The 17,034-nt window shown below is 39.6% G+C and overlaps 1 protein-coding gene across 4 annotated transcripts; it reads left to right on the top strand.

Moving 5' to 3' along the window:
- The first annotated feature begins 315 nt into the window (after nucleotides 1-315).
- LOC131233476 (uncharacterized) lies at nucleotides 316-10,036 on the top strand. 4 transcript variants are annotated; one of them, XM_058230190.1, is made up of 11 exons: nucleotides 316-515; nucleotides 610-778; nucleotides 1,373-1,471; nucleotides 2,280-2,381; nucleotides 2,942-3,024; nucleotides 3,124-3,240; nucleotides 4,410-4,512; nucleotides 5,632-6,247; nucleotides 8,216-8,400; nucleotides 9,379-9,508; nucleotides 9,780-10,036. In XM_058230190.1, exons 1-10 carry the CDS (start codon nucleotides 382-384, stop codon nucleotides 9,493-9,495), a joined length of 1,725 nt encoding a protein of 574 aa, XP_058086173.1. In that variant the 5' UTR covers nucleotides 316-381; the 3' UTR covers nucleotides 9,496-9,508; nucleotides 9,780-10,036. The 4 variants fall into 4 exon arrangements, with proteins under 4 accessions (XP_058086173.1, XP_058086171.1, XP_058086172.1 ...); XM_058230188.1 differs by having other exon boundaries at nucleotides 9,376-9,508; XM_058230189.1 differs by lacking the exon at nucleotides 9,780-10,036 and having other exon boundaries at nucleotides 9,379-9,718.
- Nucleotides 10,037-17,034: the final 6,998 nt, after the last annotated feature.

The raw sequence follows: 17,034 nt of genomic DNA, 5'->3' as shown, positions 1-17,034 counted from the left end.
TAGAAATTTCTTAACATGTGGCATACAATTAAGTCAAATTAAACCGTCCAAATTACAGTTTCCATTTTTATATTGGATTGGCGGACATTTATTGGACCGTTAAAAATGAAAAATATCACAAAGACCTGCTTCTACAAACAAGGGCCCAGGAATCAGAGGCTAGGATTGTTCGATCGAAATAATTTTGGGACCGTCACTTAGCGACCCTCGCTTTAGTCTGTTAAAATTTGAGGTAATCTCAGCCACGTGTAGAATTTCAAAGTGCCGGCGTATCAAGCGTCATGCACTGCCCGAGTTTCATATATAAGTCCCTCGTCCTTTTCCCTCCATGGGCATGAACCCATCTCCTTTGGCTGGAGCAGAACAGTAGCCCGCGGGAGCATGAACCCCGACTCCAGCAAGAGCAACAGCCACTTCGCCAAGACAATCTGCTCCATCTGCTACGAAGATCTAAAGCCCACCCTCGAAGATCTGCAATCCATCTCCATCTGCGGCCACGTCTTCCACGAGCTTTGGTAGTCCCTCTCTCTCTCCCTCTCTCCGTACTCCCTCATTTCTCTTTGATCCCTCAACCCTCTTCTTTTTTCGTTTTCCATTTCTGCCCCTCAGCCTCCAGCAATGGTTAGAGTACTGCCCATCAGGGAAGAAAAGCAGCTGTCCTGTATGCAAGCAGGCATGCTCTCACAAGAACGTCGGTCGCCTCTACTTCCAGTCGATCGGCGGCGAACCGACTCAGTCCATTCCCTCTCATCAGCCGTCAGATTCCGCGGACACCAATGTATGGACCATTCCAAGATTCGTACTTCCACCGTTGATTTCGGATACTAATCTAATTTATCTAAAATGCTTCAATGCTCTCAAAGCACTAAGTTACAGTGCTCTTAGTTGCATTGGGACACTTAGAAAGTCCAATTTATTGATCTAGACGGTTCATTAGGTCCAATGCACACTTCATTAGCTACCATGAAAATATTACACTAATCTGACAAATATTAACCATTTGATCAGTGGCCTGAAATATTGACGGTCAAGATCATTTAGACAAGAATAGGTTTTAACAACAATTTGATCCATCTATTTGTTAGGGATCATCATGGATTCTAAAAAAAACTACCTTTGTTAGGCAATTGTAATCACCCCATCCATGGCTTGGGAAAAGGATGGCTATAGAAAATAAGACCAAATCATGGATGGACGATGAGTGTGTTTTTTGCATGGTAGCCCTTGAATTATGTTCTTAATGTAATGGACAGTTCAGATCGATTGATTGAACTGTCCAAGTGAACCGATGCAAATAGGAGCATTGTATGTGTGGTGCTCTAAGAGCACTAGAGCACCTCTCTTTATCTATAATTAGTTATTTGTGTTGTAGGCACTGAGCGCCGAGGTGAAGAGATTGGAATTGAAGCTTTCAGGGCTCAATTCCGCACACGAGCGTCAACAGCAGCTTCTAAATGAACTGAATAAGGAGGTAATTTTTGTATTATGGTGTGTTTTGTTGTACTGAAAATCATGAAGTTTCACAATCAATCATGAATTTTCGTGCAATTCATGCAACCAAATGCACCCTTACATGTGTCTTTATTGTAATTTTAAATTCTAAGTTAGTGGGGAGTTTTTGGAGAATTGGCGATTTTGATAATCTTTTCTCAGGGCTGGACTCATGCCCTGTTTGGTTGCCTTTTAAAAAAAAATTGAATTCATCTCATTTTTGTTAATTGGAATCATGTATTATATTTAGTGCAACCAAACATGGCCTTAGAGATTTTTTTTTGGGTATATATTAGAAATAATCTTGATAACCAACAATCATAATATCTAATACATAATCACGATTAACTAAAATGAAATTAACTTGCTTTTAAGTGACAATCAAACAGGGCCAAATCCCTAAGTTGATAGGTCACTGCCATTTTCTAGGTTGCAGCGTCTCATTTGGCACACATGTGGTGTACGTGTGTCTGGACAGTTTCAATAGTGGGCCCCATTGTGGATTGTGCACATCGACGAATTTGAATTGCTCGAACAACAGACCTTAACTCTCTGATTTTGATCATTGAATTTGGATTTTTTTTTTTTTTCCCATCTGTTAACAGCTGCAATTGGATGGTTATGATAGTTTGATCAATGTGATTCTTGGCCCTTATGATTTGGATGGTTTTGATTGATGTGCATGTATGCCATGCATGTGGTACATGAGGTGTCAAAACTTAAAGGATGGCAGTCGATTGTGAAGAATTTTCAGCATGAACTTTATGTGATTATGGTTGGCATTTCAGCTTTCTATCAACAAGGAAAGGGCCAAGAAAGAAGAGTTGCTGAAGGAGGATGCTCTGAAAGAGAAGGTGTGCATTCGGGAGCTGCTTCGAATGAAAACTGAGGTGATTTTTTGTATTTTGTTAATTTTAGAATTAGATCTCTTTTGCTCAGTTCATGTCTTTATGGTCATGGACATGAATCAGAATGTGATTTGGTATTTTATGCCATTTATATATGACGTATTATACAAAGATGGGCCAGAAATAGTGGTATTTTCATCCGTGCCAGCATTCCATGCGCATCGACCCTGTCTCTTGGTGATCCATTCTGTCTTTTCGTAGGCATTGCAGTGGATGGTTGATCGACAAAGAATCCCCTCCATCAAACAGCCACAGCCATCTGATTTGGGAACTTCTTTCCATTTCATATAGACTGTTAGTATTTTCTTTTTATCTGTCAAACTGCAGGCAAATTGTTGGGTGGATAGGATTGTCCAATCATCAAATGGGGAGCAGCTTTTGCAGCCTCACTCATCCATGGGGTTGATTAGATGAATAGTTTGGATCACTAACCTGTACAGGGCGTTGGCGCAACCATTGAAAAAGTTTGAGCCTAGCATTGCCCTTTTTTTAATAGACACCAGGGATGTTTTTCATGAATCATCCTTTACTGTGTGCTGTAGGAACTTGCTAGATCGACTGTGGAGTGCTCTAGGCTGAAGGAGAGGAGTATTGCTTTGGCCAAGGAGCTCGCCACACTCAAATTGTGAGCGCAATTGTGATAGAAAGCGAGTAATTGTTGTCACTGGTGTAATTTCTTTCTTGATTTATTTTTTCTTGCTGAACTTTGTTGCATGTGACTTAGGGTGTCGGATGTGACCCTAGAGGAAGAAGAAGTTGTGAAGCTTGCCTCGATTGGTGGCGGGTCTAACAAGGAGCAAACGATAGATATTCTAAAGAAGTCACTTGTCCTTCGCAACAAGTAGGTTTCTTGATGCTTCATGTGGACGTGGATGTTATCACAAATTCACATTCATGATTAGAAATATTGGTATGAATGGCTTATGCTGATTTAGCTAGTAGGAATGGGAATCATATTGCTTATTACATAGTAAATTTGTATGCTTTGCCGACACAACTTTGCTTGAATCCAAATGGCTTCTTAGTCTTCATGATTTTTGTAAAGGCAAAAACAAAATTTCCTACTCTTACACGTCATTAAAGGTGCAAATTAGATGCAATGCAAATTCATTTTCTATGTATGTTGTTGTTGGTCGATAATGTAAGAGACTGGCTATCAACTCCGAGTTCCTGTCACAATCCTTTACTCACACTGGTCGATTTGCTTATCAACCATGAGGTTGCCACTTTTCCAGCATTACTTCCTGCAATGCCTCTTATATTGAAGTTTGAGTCCATAGTTCAGTGGTTGACAACAAGCACTTCAACATTGAGCTCTCGGGTTTTGGCCTGGCTTACCCATAAAAGGAAATTGAAGGCCATCGTTCATGAATGTTTTGCGGGAATGGTGGTAATGCATAATTCATTCAACTTCAGGTTTGATTATTGCATTCATTTCAAGGCTTGAGTCCAATTTGATTGTAGCTGAATGGCAATGATTCCATTTTAATCTTCTGTTGCAAGAAACTATGTATGCTGCATGGTGGTGGTTTCAGCCATAGTGGCAAATCCCATTCTTGGCAATTTCTTGGCCCGGAAATTTCTTGGGAGATTTTCATATTCTGACAATTTTCTTTTGATATTACCAGGAAAATCTCCCTGAAAATCAGTTGTTAAAAATATTTATTATTAATTAGTAAATAATTTTCAAAATATAAACGTAGTCATAAAATGAATTAGTTTCACTTTTAGATGTTTTGCTGTAAAAAATGTGATAATTTGCAATAAAATCAAGGAAAATTAAAAACTTCTGAGATATTGAAAATCTTGATATTATTGCGATAATATTCTTTGATCAATTTTCTGTGATAATATCTCGAGATTTTCAAAGTCTCGACAATATTTGTCACAATGGTTTTGGCTGAAGGTGTGTTATACATAAATTATGTGTTAAACCCTCCCCATCAGAAACAGTCAATGATAAGTGGCTTTCCACCATTCTCTGATTCTTATTTATTTGGCTTTCTCTAGGAGCTATAAAGAATTGATGGCCCAGTGCAACCTTCTAGGAAGAGGAGAGACTCGTTCTCTTAAAAAGCTTGAGAAGGCTGAAGAAAGGATAAAGAAATTAAAAGTAAGGCCCTCTCTAAACTCTATTAATTTATAGTATACAATGTTTAACAATTTAGTATTGGAATCAAATACTTTGGTCCAAAATAATGAATACGTAATGTGGTGAATTTGGATATATATTTTTTTTTCCATTTATGGCTCACCAAGTTAAGATAGAGAAATAGGGGAACATTGAAAAAGTGAAAGGAGGAAAATAAAATGTTTAGGGAAGTAGACTTTACCAATAATATTTAAAACCTATAATTTTATAATATAAAAAGGAGAGTTTAATTAAAGTCATGATGTTATCATATCTGATAAGTTAATAATAACTGTAACTTATTTCCTTAACAGCCAAAAAGAGGCATGCTCCAATATCCAACCCCAAATCACTATAATAAAAACAAGAAAAGAAATCATTTCTCTTCTTTCCCCTTCAAAATCATTGAATCCCTTTCCTCTTTACAAAGAAGTGCCACTGTTTACAGCCATCCTAATTACTTTGCATATACCTGTTTTATGCTTTGAAAATAATATATGAAATATACTCTTTCAATTCAAAAAATGGACAATGGGTGGAAGCAAATCAACCAAGGTGGATACAGATATCAGTTCTCTATAAAAACCTTTATTTTCTTCTTTCTTTTCCTCTCTCCTTTCCTTTCTGTTAAGAGATAAAAAAGCATTTCTAAGATTGAGGTGTGCTTGGAGCTTGAAACTGTGTGGTTTGTTTGAGGGACCTTCTTCTTTCTCCTTCATTTTTTTTTTGTCCCAAACATGATGTCAACATTGGATAAATTTTCCAAAATCCTTGTTGAATTTGAAAAGGGGTACAAAAACCTACAAAGAGTCAGTGAACAAGAGTTGGAAATTGGGGTATCTTTACAAAAGAATGAAATAAGGACAGCCCACACAGTTGAAATGGTTCAGCAAGTTAAAAGATTCTGTGAACTGTTTAAATTGCAGCTATTTAATAACATGTTGCTACGGGGCAATTGAATACGCTTGGTGCTGATTTGCAACAGCACAAATGATTCCCGTACAGCTATGCAGGCCTAATGCACCGACACGTTAATCCTTCATCTTATAATCTGCTTTACTTCCAACTTGACTTGGGAGATTGTTGTATGAACTGTTTTAGACAAGACTGCATGAACTAGAGAGGGCTATTGAAGAGAAAGATAATGAAACCTTACGGGCTATTAAGGCTTCCTGGAGAGCCACTGCAGAAGGTATCGATATGAGTGGTGTCAAGCAGAACTCCATATCTGCACCTGTTGGAAAATGCTTACCGGAAGATAAAACAGAGAAAACTGTTGACTTTATGTCAAACTCAAAAGTCAACTCGAGTTCCAAGACCAATTGTTCTCTCCATTTGAAGACAGCTTGGAATGTGTCCGAGTCCCAAAAAGATTTGGGTTTGGCAACGAGCGAGAAAAATAATGATATAATTGATATTGATCTAGAGACGGATCCCTTCTTTTGGTTGGATGGAGATGTGGCCAAGCTTTCTGCAATTGCACCTGATTCCTGTGTTCGTGGACAAAGAAGTATGGTTGGGTGCTCGGGTTCTAACCCCTCCACTGAGCATGACAAGGGCAACCGACATGATGGAGCTATGGATGAAGATGTGATGTACGTAAACCATTCAAATGTAGCTGCAGAGACGATGCCTCCGGATATCGTTTTGGAGGATGCACCTTTTCTTCCAATTAAAAGAGAAAGTTCTGAAGGTCCTGAGCTCATTGCCCGTCCAGGTAAATCTTATTGAAACTTGAGTTGCATTGAAGTGATGATGAATAGGGGTGTAAATGGGTCTGACTTGGGTTTGTTCTGGCCCAGGTTTTGAGCTGTTTGGAGTGGGTGTATTCAAAATCTGATTTTGCTTACCCAGGCCCTGCCCATTTGCACCCTAGAGGTGAATGAGAGCATGTCTTTAGATATGAAGAAATGTGCTAAATCTTCTATAATTTCTTTAGCACATAACTATTGCTCTCCAAAGTGAGATTTAACGTCTCTACTATGTCAAAAATCATGGAAGTACTTGGTGGCGATTTTTGAAATACTGCTTCGAATGTTGATGTTGTTCTTTTTTTATTCTAACTGAGGACCCCCTGTCAATTTACTGAAATCTAGAATGTGGGTATTGCTTGTAGTTTTTGTTGACTGACCGAATTGGAGATATTGTTTGAAATTTTTCCTCAGCCACATCTTTGTTATCTAAAGCCTATTTGGCTTTGCTAAAAAAGCGTTTTTTTTTTTTTTCTTGGGGGGTGATCTTAATTTTAAAAGTCACTTTTTAGGTTTCAAGTGTCTGTTTAGCCACTTAATTAATCAATTGTAAAAAAACAAATTTCCAAATTTGTGCTTTTTTCCAAAGCGCCCAGCCCCCTGTTTCCTACAGTCGTTTCTGCTTCTATGAACTTGCACACACCCATAAAAATCAAAGATCTCCCTCTTGTGGGAAGGTTTGTTAATTGCACACAAGTGCAAAGCTGTACACCTGCAAACATGTGCCATCATGCCACGTAAGTCTGAGATCAAATGCATCCACTGGTTGCTCTGACCATTTTTTCCCTATGATTAAGTTGGTCCACTCACAAGGTGGGCCCCAATATTGGAAATAGGTGGATGGGTTAGAAAACTTCAGCGAAGTGTTTTAGAGCATATGTTTGTTTTGCAAGTTGTGGTCCACCTGACAAGTGGATCAGCCTAATTCTTGGGCGAGAGCCTTTCTAATGGATGGACCGGATCTTGGACAACATGCGGCTTGTACATGAGTTGTATTGCACACGCACTTGGGCTTCGCAAATCTCATCTCTAGAGAAGCAGGATGGACATGACTTTAACCCCCGGAAGCAGCTCTCTGGGGCCCACCACGATGACATTGTGATATCCATTCCATCTATTCGTATTGCCATATCATGTTACGTTATGACTTCAAAAATCAGGTAGATCCATAATTTATTTAGGACATGCCACAGGAAACATTGGGGATTCAACATTCACCATTAAAACCTTCATGGGGAAATTGTTTTTGTTATGCATGTTTAAGCAACATGAACTTTTTAAAGCAATTCTCAAGAAACAATTCCAGAGAATTGTTTACTAAGAATCAATTCTGCAGTTGCTTGAAGCAACACCAAATAGGCCCTAAAGCCTTATCCAAAGTTTGGGGTTGGCTACATGAATCTTCTTTTGCCATTCCACTCTATCAAGGACCATCCTCAGCAAGCTTAGATACCAAAAAAAAAAAAAAAAGAAGATAAAATATAAAAAGTAAGTAAAAATAAGTAAATCCTGCATTTTCCTAGTATGATAACATTTGGTTATTGCCTTAGGAACAGGTTCATGTCGAGTACCATTAATGAACAGTATCAACCCTACAAAGCCTTAATAGGTGCATTTTGGTGATGGATTTGGCCCTTCGAATTAGCAGAATGGTTAGGAACAACTGACATGATTTTCGATTGTCCATCCATGAGCCGGCCTATCAGATGGTTGGACCGGATTGATTGAGACATTTGTCAACCATATGAGTCATATGGTTAATGACAATTGAAAGATGATTATACTCAACTCACTTCACCTTTCCACCAGTCGTTTGCAGTGGAGCAGGCCATGGTATCCTGTACTGGTCATACTGCAGTGTTTCCATATGCTTATCGTGCATTTAGTTAGCTTGATGTCTAGTAGTTAATAAATTGTGGCATCAAATTTCACAGGGGATCAATGCTTGCCCGGTGGGCTTCTCGGACCTGAAGGAGCAAACAGATATGTGGGGAAGTGGTCCAGGAGAACCCAGAGTAAAGTGCCTTCATCAGCAACAAGTACTGGAGATTTGATTGCTGTCGGAGCTGATGGGAGAGGTGGTAGGATTAAAGTGTTGAGATCTCAAAACCAGCTGTTGGTGGGTCTTTTCTTCAGTCATGTATTTCTTCATTCATCGTTTACAGCTATTACTTGCGGGTTTATCAATCAAGAAGCAAAACATACAGTAGCTTGTTGGCCAGTTTCTGAATTGAGAAATGCAGAGACTACTTACAAGAGTGTGTTCTCCAGTGTGTCCCATGGCCCGAATGTCAGGCTGGTTGGGTAATTAGGAGGGCCATGTGTACAAAGGAAAAAGACAGAAAAATGTATGCCATTGCCTGCCTGGTGATTGGAACAACCTAATTCTCTTTTGTAGGTGAACTGGGTTTGAACCTGAGACCTCATTGCTGAAATGCACTGTCCACCATTTCACATACAGCCTTGAATCCTAGTAACCTATTTTAGGGCCATGGCACATGCTTTTTGGGGCCCACCTGGCCTGGATCTTGTGGACGTGTGCCATGATGACATGTGTGGGGGATGGAAAGCATAGTTCAAAAACTTGACTCAATGTCTAACCTGGTTGTGTCAACTCAAAAACTGGACCAAGGCTTTAACTGACTCGACTCAATGTTTTAATAATTAAAATTTTATTATTTAATACATTCAAAATTGTTGGAGAGATAACGTTACTAAAATACCCAAAACTAAGCACAACAAGATACCATAGTATGGCGGTGGCGTCTTCTTCTTTGGAAGATGTAGTTGCATCTTTGATGCTCACATCAAGCTTTTTTTGTTCTTCCAGTCTTAAAACAAAATCCCACTAACAGGGCAAGTGAGATTTTAAGAGGACTCAATGAGTCTTGTTGGGACCTGACACACCAGGCAGCTTGTTTCCATGAGATCTGGCTTGAAATCTCGTCAAGTCGAGTTGACTAGGCTGAGTTCCGAGTAGACCCATGGTGTTTTAGAACTAGATAGAATGTCCTCTGGCATGTACAGCTGTATCAGGGTCTTCTGAATTAGAATTCATGTAATAGTAATGCTTTTCTGTTTTGTGATTTTTAAGCAGGATGGCAAGGGGAGTTCATTGTGGCCCAAGAGATGCAAATATGGAGCCAAACAAGGCGGGCAATCTCAAGGCTGCTTGCAAATAGAACACTTCTTCCTTAAGAAGGGAAGTTCATAAAGATTTGTAGCTAGTAAGTTGGCAATCTTGAATTTCCATGTGCTATTAAAGTTCTATGATTTATCATGATGCTATTGAAATTTTGAAACCTTTCAATTTTCAAAAAAGAAAAAAAAAAAAGGAAAAGAAAAAGAAAAGAATTTTTTGTAAGCTTGAGGACATCTGTTACCATTATAAGCATAAGAAATTAAAGAGTACCTGCTGTTTGCAGTGGGTTTTTTCATATTTTTTTCCCACTGTTTGGGTACCAGCACTGAAATTAATCTTTGGTTGGCTGTTAACAGTAAATTCTGGGGGCTGTTTGGTTGCATTTGACGAATTCCCTGTTTGCTGGCGAGTCTGAATTTTGTTTGGTTCACTGGTTTTCCTAGGAAAAGCATGTAATTGTGTCTGTCTTCATATGTCAGTCCTGTATTTAGTTAATCAGACTCTCAGTAATCATTTTGATTGTACAATTATAACTGTTGATCTATGACAAGGAAAAAATGTTGGGTCCCAATTAATCATTTTGGAAAATGTCTAAGCACTGATCTGGACTGTTCATCTTGCTTCTGACAATCCCTGTTTTGTAGAGACCACTTTAATAGGATGTTTCTAAACATTCGATCAATGGGTTGGAGAATGACGGTCCGTATTGATTATAATAGAGGTTGGATCATTGATTTGGGTCATTTGATTAATGGCTGTGAAAATGGTTGGTCTATATTAATCCTGTTATGGACAGATGTCTTAAATATGTCTGTTGGTCTGTCGATGACATCGACCAGGTTTCGATGACATCGAAGCTAGTCGTCGATGACATCGAAGGTTGCTCGATGCCATCGATAATTGTCGGAATTTTTCACCCCTGGTCGCTGGACAGTTTTGTTTTGTTTTCGATGACATTGATGGACCTTCGATGACATTGAAGATTTTACGCAGATTTTCTGCCGAAATGCAAATTTTGCGTTTTTTGTTTCCTATTCCGATTTTACTTCTTTCTAAACTTATGTAAAGGGGTGTATGCGGGATTGAGAGGTATTCTAAGGCTTTCTAAAGGAATTCCAAGGGTTCCTAAAAGGACTATTGGATTTCTAAAGGGTGTAGCAAGGGTGAGATTCGAGGTTGTTCGAATCGAGTAAGTCCTCTCTCTTTGTAATTTCTATTTTCATAGTGGAGATCTGTCGCTTTGTGCCGTGATTTTTTCCCGCAAGAGTTTTCCACGTTAAATCTGTGTTCTCTTGTGTGTGCTTAGTGTCATTGGATTGCTATCCTAGATATAGATCTGTGTGATTTTGCAGTACAAATCCCCAACAAGTGGTATCAGAGCAATCGTTGGGGCACATATCTGAATCTGCAGGATTAGTAATAATGGTGAGCACCAGGTATGATATTGAGAAGTACTCAGGGAAGAATAATTTTGAGTTATAGAAGATCAAGATGATGAGTTTCTTAATCAAGCAAGGCAAAGATAGTGCTCTTGAGGAGCGAAAGTTTACTATGACTGATGATGAATGGAATACTCTTGATAAGAAGACATTATCATCAATCCGTTTATGTCTTACGGATGAGGTTCTCTATAATGTCATGAGGGAGAAAACTGTGGGTAAGTTATGGGCGAAGTTAGAAGATGTCTATGCGAAAAAATCTTCGGAAAATCACCTACATTTGAAGCGATAGTGGTATAACTTTAAGATGTCAGAGGGTGGAGATCTGGAGGCTGATATCAGTAACTTTAATAAATTAGTTTGTAAATTGCTGGATATGGAGAAAGTGATGAAATATGAAGAACAAGCATGTATGTTGCTGAATTCTCTTCCGGCGTTGTATGAGTCATTCAAGGATACTATGTGCAGCACGAATAAAACCCTGAGTGTCGATACCGTTATTTCAGCCCTTCAAGGGAAAAGGCTATGAGAAAGCTAAACGACGACATGAGGACATCTTCTGATTCATTGTTTACAAGGGGTATGAATTTTGAATAAGGTATGAGTTCTTCAGGTTTTAGATCCAAATCCAAGGGCAAGGACAAAGGAAAGTTAAAGTGCTGAAATTGTGGGAAGGAAGGACATGTAAAGAAGGATTGTGAAAATTCTAAATCGAAGAGAGAAGATTCTGAGGCTTCGTACAGGGAGGCCAATGCTGCCACGTCAGATGGATCGAGTGGATGTGATGGTAATGTTTTGTTTGTGTTTACTATCAGGCGGCTATACGATGATCGTAAGGACTAGTGGATGCTAGACACTGGGGCATCTTTTCACATGACTCCTCATCGGAGTTGGTTCGCTAGCTACAGAGAGTGCGATAGTGGATAGGTGTTTATGGGCGATGGCTTGCCTATAATGTTATGGCTGTTGCTTCGGTGCGCATCAAGATGTTTGATGGAGTGGAGCGTACTTTGACTGATGTCAGGCACGTTCCTGTTTTGAAGAAGAATCTGATTTCTCTTGGTGTACTTGAGGTAAAAAGATGCAAGTACACATGTATTGATAGCGCTCTTAAGATATCTAAGGGGGCACGGGTAATCATAAAAGCACAACGACTTAGTAACATGTACAGGTTGATCGAGAGCACTTCAAAAAGTGGAGTTGCAGTTGATGTAGCGGATTCCACCTCTACATGTGTGTGGCATGTTGGGCATGACCATATGAGCGGGCAGGGCAGGAAGGCTGAGACGTGTGGACAGGGATATAGAGCAGGTGGAGCAGCCACCTGTGAGAAGAATCACACGGCATGATCGCAGGATATCGGCATGGTACAAGGACGACTCCAATATCGCAGGGGATTCATCTTCTATTCTGATGGCTTTAGGTGAGCCTGATGTTGAGAAGTGGAAGGTGACTATAAATGATGCGATGGATTCATTGTACCAGACCGACATATGAGAGTTGGTGGAGCTTCCAGTGGGCTGGAAAGCGGTTGGATGCAGGTGGATCTTCAGGAGGATATATCATAGATACAGGGCGAGGTTGGTAGCGAATGATTATACTTAGAGAGAAGGGATCGATTTCTTAGAGATATTCGCCCCGACGATGTAGCAGGTGTCTATTAGATCCGTGATTGGCGCTGGTTGGCCAATATGATCTTGAGCTGGAAGGATGGATGTGGAGTTTGCACTTCTGTAAGGAAAAGTGAAGAGCAGATCTACATGAAGCAATCAAAGCGGTTCGAAGTTAAAAGGGATTGAGAAAAGACTTTGCAGGAGGTCGTGGTTCGACTTATCGCCTAAGCAGTAGTTTGATTTCTTCATGGTGAGTCAGGAATTGATGACATGTAGATCGCCAATTATGACATGTCTGAAATCAATGTACTGAAGACTCGGTTAAGTGGGACATTCAAGATAAAGGATCGGGCGGCTGCAAAGATGGTTCTCAGCCTTGAGACTGAAAGATGAGTGGGCTTTGGTAATCACATGAGGAATACTTTGTGCGTAGGTATTGATCAAAGATGTAATGAGTTAGGAAAAGCCGGAGAGCGTTCCCTACGTGTCTCTCCTCAAGTTTTCCTTAGGACATGTCCCAAAACAGATGAGGAAAAACATGATATCTCATTATCCTTATTCGATTGCGGTTGGCAGTGTATGTCATGGTCTGGATTAGACCAGTTATTTCATAGGCTATCAGTGTTGTGAGCAAGTACCCCGGCAAGCAATATTGGGTAGCAGTGAGATGGTAAGAAAACTATGCCTTTTCTTTTAGGAAGACAGAAGCAAAGGTGGTTAGGCATGTGGATTTAGATCCAGTAGGAGAAGTTCAAGTTCTGTGTAACTTCTCTGGGCTTGACGATGGCGTAAAAGGAAGATTGAGTGTGCAAGAGAAGCTATGATGTGATGCAGAGATAAGAGAAGGGGACAAGAAGCTACGCGGATGAAAATTAAAGACATGGTGGAGATTGTTATGGACAGATGTCTGAAATCTTTCTGTTGGTTTGTCGATGACATCGACCAGGTTTCGATGACATCGAAGCCAGTCGTCGATGACATCGAAGGTTGCTCAATGCCATCGATAATTGTCGAAAATTTTCACCCCTGGTCGCTGGACAGTTTTGTTTCGTTTTCGATGACATCGATGGACCTTCGATGACATCGAAGATTTTACGCAGATTTTCTGCGGAAACGCAGATTTTTCTTTTTTTGTTTCCTATTCCGATTGTACTTCTTTGTAAATTTATATAAAGGGGTGTATGCGGGATTGAGAAGTATTCTAAGGCTTTCTAAAGGAGTTCCAAGGGTTTCCAAAAGATTATAGGGTTTCTAAAGGGTGAAGCAAGGGTGAGATTCGAGGTTGTTCGAATCGGGTAAGTCCTCTCTCTTTGTAATGTTTATTTTCATAGTGGAGATCAGTCGCTTTGTGCCGTGGTTTTTTTGCGCAAGGGTTTTCCACGTTAAATTTGTGTTCTCTTATGTGTGTTTGGTATAATTGGATTGCTATCCTAGATCTAGATCTGTGTGATTCCGCTATACAAATCTCCAACAAATCCAGATGGAAAGGGTTCAATCATTGATCGAGACCAGCATCATGTGAAGCTCATTCTTTTGATTTTTTGATTTTTGATTTTTTATAGTTTCCCCATAGTTTCCAAAAATTAGTTTGGTTGGATGATCATAACCATCCAATCAGCAGCTAGGAAATGGGCGGTCCATATATATCATACAACAGATGACTTGATTAGTGGATCCCTTCCAAAAAGTGACTTTGATAATGTGTTCCTAACCACTCAATCAAGTGCTAGGAAACAACTGATCTATATTTAGGGTTTTATCCACTTGTGTCTGGGATCTACCTCATTTTTAGGCTCGTATCCTAAAATGATCCGGCAAAATGGATGGACGGAGTGGATAAAATCCATACATCGCAGTGGGCCCATAAAGCCCTGCCTGGACGTATTATTGTCTAGGTGGGGGTTGGATGCAATCGGCTTCCTTACCATAAATGGTCTTATCATTGATGACATATGGTCTAATTGAGGATTTGGTCCTTGATAGAGTGCAATCGTACCCATGAGTGTAGCTACATGAATCATACTCTCTCTACACATGCGGATGTCGTAAGTTTTGGCCAGATTTCGGCTGTTCAATATATGGGTCCAATTTGATGCTTGGTGGCCAGAAGATCAGGGTAGTCCGGTCACAGCTGGGCTACACTTGTCTGTTGAATGTGAACTTTAATAAGCAATTTACAACTCCCATTTTATGTAAGTTTGGCCCATCTGATGATCACACTTGCTGATTTTTGGGCTGCTGCATAGATTTTAGCAGGTTCTACCAGATTAACGGTGCATATATAGCATGAAGCCACATAGGCAAGACCATGGTCAGCAATTTGTCATATAGCAAAAATTTGGTATAGTAAAATTCACTATTTTTCAGAGTGAAGATTGAAAAATGCATTTAAAAATTGAGCAATAAAATATGAAAATGCCAAAAGTTCGGAGAGGGATTGGCTCTGTGTAATATGGTTTTACCCGGAAAGATCAAAATCAGAAGTTAGGATATACACACACATGTACATGTCACATCATCGCCAATTGTCATGTGGGCCCATGAAAAATAATAGACAACCTCCAAAATCTCTAATTTCACATGGTGGCTTGTACCGAGGATGAAATTTTTCCAAGGAAGATGGACTGTAATGCCTGAATTTTTTGTGCACACGAATATACTCTCTCACACAAGTCTGTACACATTGACCCTTGACCATACACTTGGATTTATTAACCATGAACTTTAAACTGGTTCAATGGTTGAACCGGCCTATTGTTCACTTTAGTGCAAAACTAATTCATCTACTTATTCACCCCTCACAGGCCTTTGCTAATGGGGCCCACCTTCATATTAAGTGGCATGATAATAGATGAGCAAAAATTAGGCCTATCAGTTGGATATCCTGTGAAAGCCTTTTACAGTGAGTTCCTGTGCAAGGATTCTGGGTGGGGCCCAATGTGATGTTTGTGAGAAAGCCACTCTGTCCATTTGTTTTTGAGATCATTTTAGGACTTTCGATAAAAAACAAGGTGTATCCAAAAATTAAATGGGCTACATCAGAGAAAATAGCGGGGATTTAGTGACCTCGGTTGAAACATTCATATGGCTGCAAAAGTTTTGTATCGTTTTAAGTTCCCGATATTTTCATTTCATCTCAATAAAAATAACCTTATAAATAATTTGGATGGAATATAAACATCAAAGTGTAGCCTAAGAAGGTTTTAACGGTAAGCATTCTTTTCCCCCCTGTTTCATCTCATATGCCTCACTTGAATTTTAGATCCTCCTCTTTTTTGGTATAATGTTTTAAAGTGGTATCTAAAAACGAATGGACTCTAGTTGGATTTCACACAAAGAATACAGTGGGCTCCACACAAAATCCTGGCACAGGAAAGGCTTTAGCGGGAAATCCATGTCCCCTGCAGTTGGAAATGGATTGGCTACTCCCGAGCCACTACCCAATGGCGGGTGGTCGGTGCTACGTGGGCCCCACCATGATGTATGTGTTTCATCTATGATGTCTATCTATTTTTTTAGATCATTTTAAAATAGGGTATATCCCAATCTCGAGTGGACCACATTATAGGAAACAACTTTGATTGGGCGTCAACCATTAAATTTTTTTTTAGGGGTTATAAAAGTTTTGGATCAAGATGATCTTTGTTTTTTACCCTTCATATGGGTGTGTATGACCTAATCAATAAATTAGATGTCAAATAAACAGTTCGGTGAGCCTGAGGATGATTTTAATAGTGGATATCCAATTAGTATTTAGTTTCCTGTGGCGTGGTCCATCTGAAATTTATATTCCTCTCATTTTTTAGATCCAGCCCTAAAATGATCTTTAAAAATGGATGAACGGAATGGATGAAACACATACATCATGGTACGGCCCACTTGAGTCTTGCATCTGCTAATTTTTGGTCTCCCGTTCTAAATGATCTAAAAAAACGGATAGACGGGGTAGATTTTTCAAAAACATCCCGGTGGGTCCCACCAAAGTTTCCAGCACGTGAAAGGCTTTCCCATAAAATCTGCTTCCGAAAAAACCACGCTGCCAATTTCGAGAGAGTGTGATGAATGATACGTGGGCACTGAGACGTTACTTATAATTGTATAATTAGAATAAATTTAAACTGTCCAAGTTCCGGGTCCCATTTAGATGCACCATGCACCAAAAACTACACTTATTTGATTATGTAACTATCGGATCGGTGGACAGTTATTCGACGGTTCAAAATGAAAAAATCCAACGGTTCTATTTCAATAAACAAGTGTCCACGAATCAGAGATTATGATAGTTAAACCAATCTAATTGTGACAAAGAAAAATAGAGACAGCGACATTCACAATTTAGTGGATTTGATTTGATTTAATATATGACACGACTACAATTAATGAATGCCTGCGTATCAACCGTCATACGCAGACGGAGTATCAAATAACTCCCCGCGAAAAAAGAAAAATCAAGAAAGGGAAAGAAAACGGTAGAACTCTCCAGAACGAGCTCGACTGGCTTTCTCATTCTCAAATTCGTTTCCTCCTCAAGAAGAAACCAGAAAATCCCTCCAAACGCG

This window comes from Magnolia sinica, chromosome 18 (assembly GCF_029962835.1).
Source record: "Magnolia sinica isolate HGM2019 chromosome 18, MsV1, whole genome shotgun sequence".
Lineage (NCBI taxonomy): Eukaryota > Viridiplantae > Streptophyta > Magnoliopsida > Magnoliales > Magnoliaceae > Magnolia > Magnolia sinica.
The sequence above is the reverse complement of the archived record's forward strand: the minus strand, read 5'-3'. Positions and strand labels throughout refer to the sequence as shown.

Bases quoted from the DNA above. Each gene is read 5' to 3' on its own strand.
- LOC131233476 (XM_058230188.1), top strand. From the start codon at position 382: ATGAACCCCGACTCCAGCAAGAGCAACAGCCACTTCGCCAAGACAATC. The intron at 4,513-5,631 runs GTAAGGCCCTCT...GAACTGTTTTAG, and splicing joins AAAGGATAAAGAAATTAAAA to ACAAGACTGCATGAACTAGA. The intron at 8,401-9,375 runs GTGGGTCTTTTC...GTGATTTTTAAG, and splicing joins GATCTCAAAACCAGCTGTTG to CAGGATGGCAAGGGGAGTTC.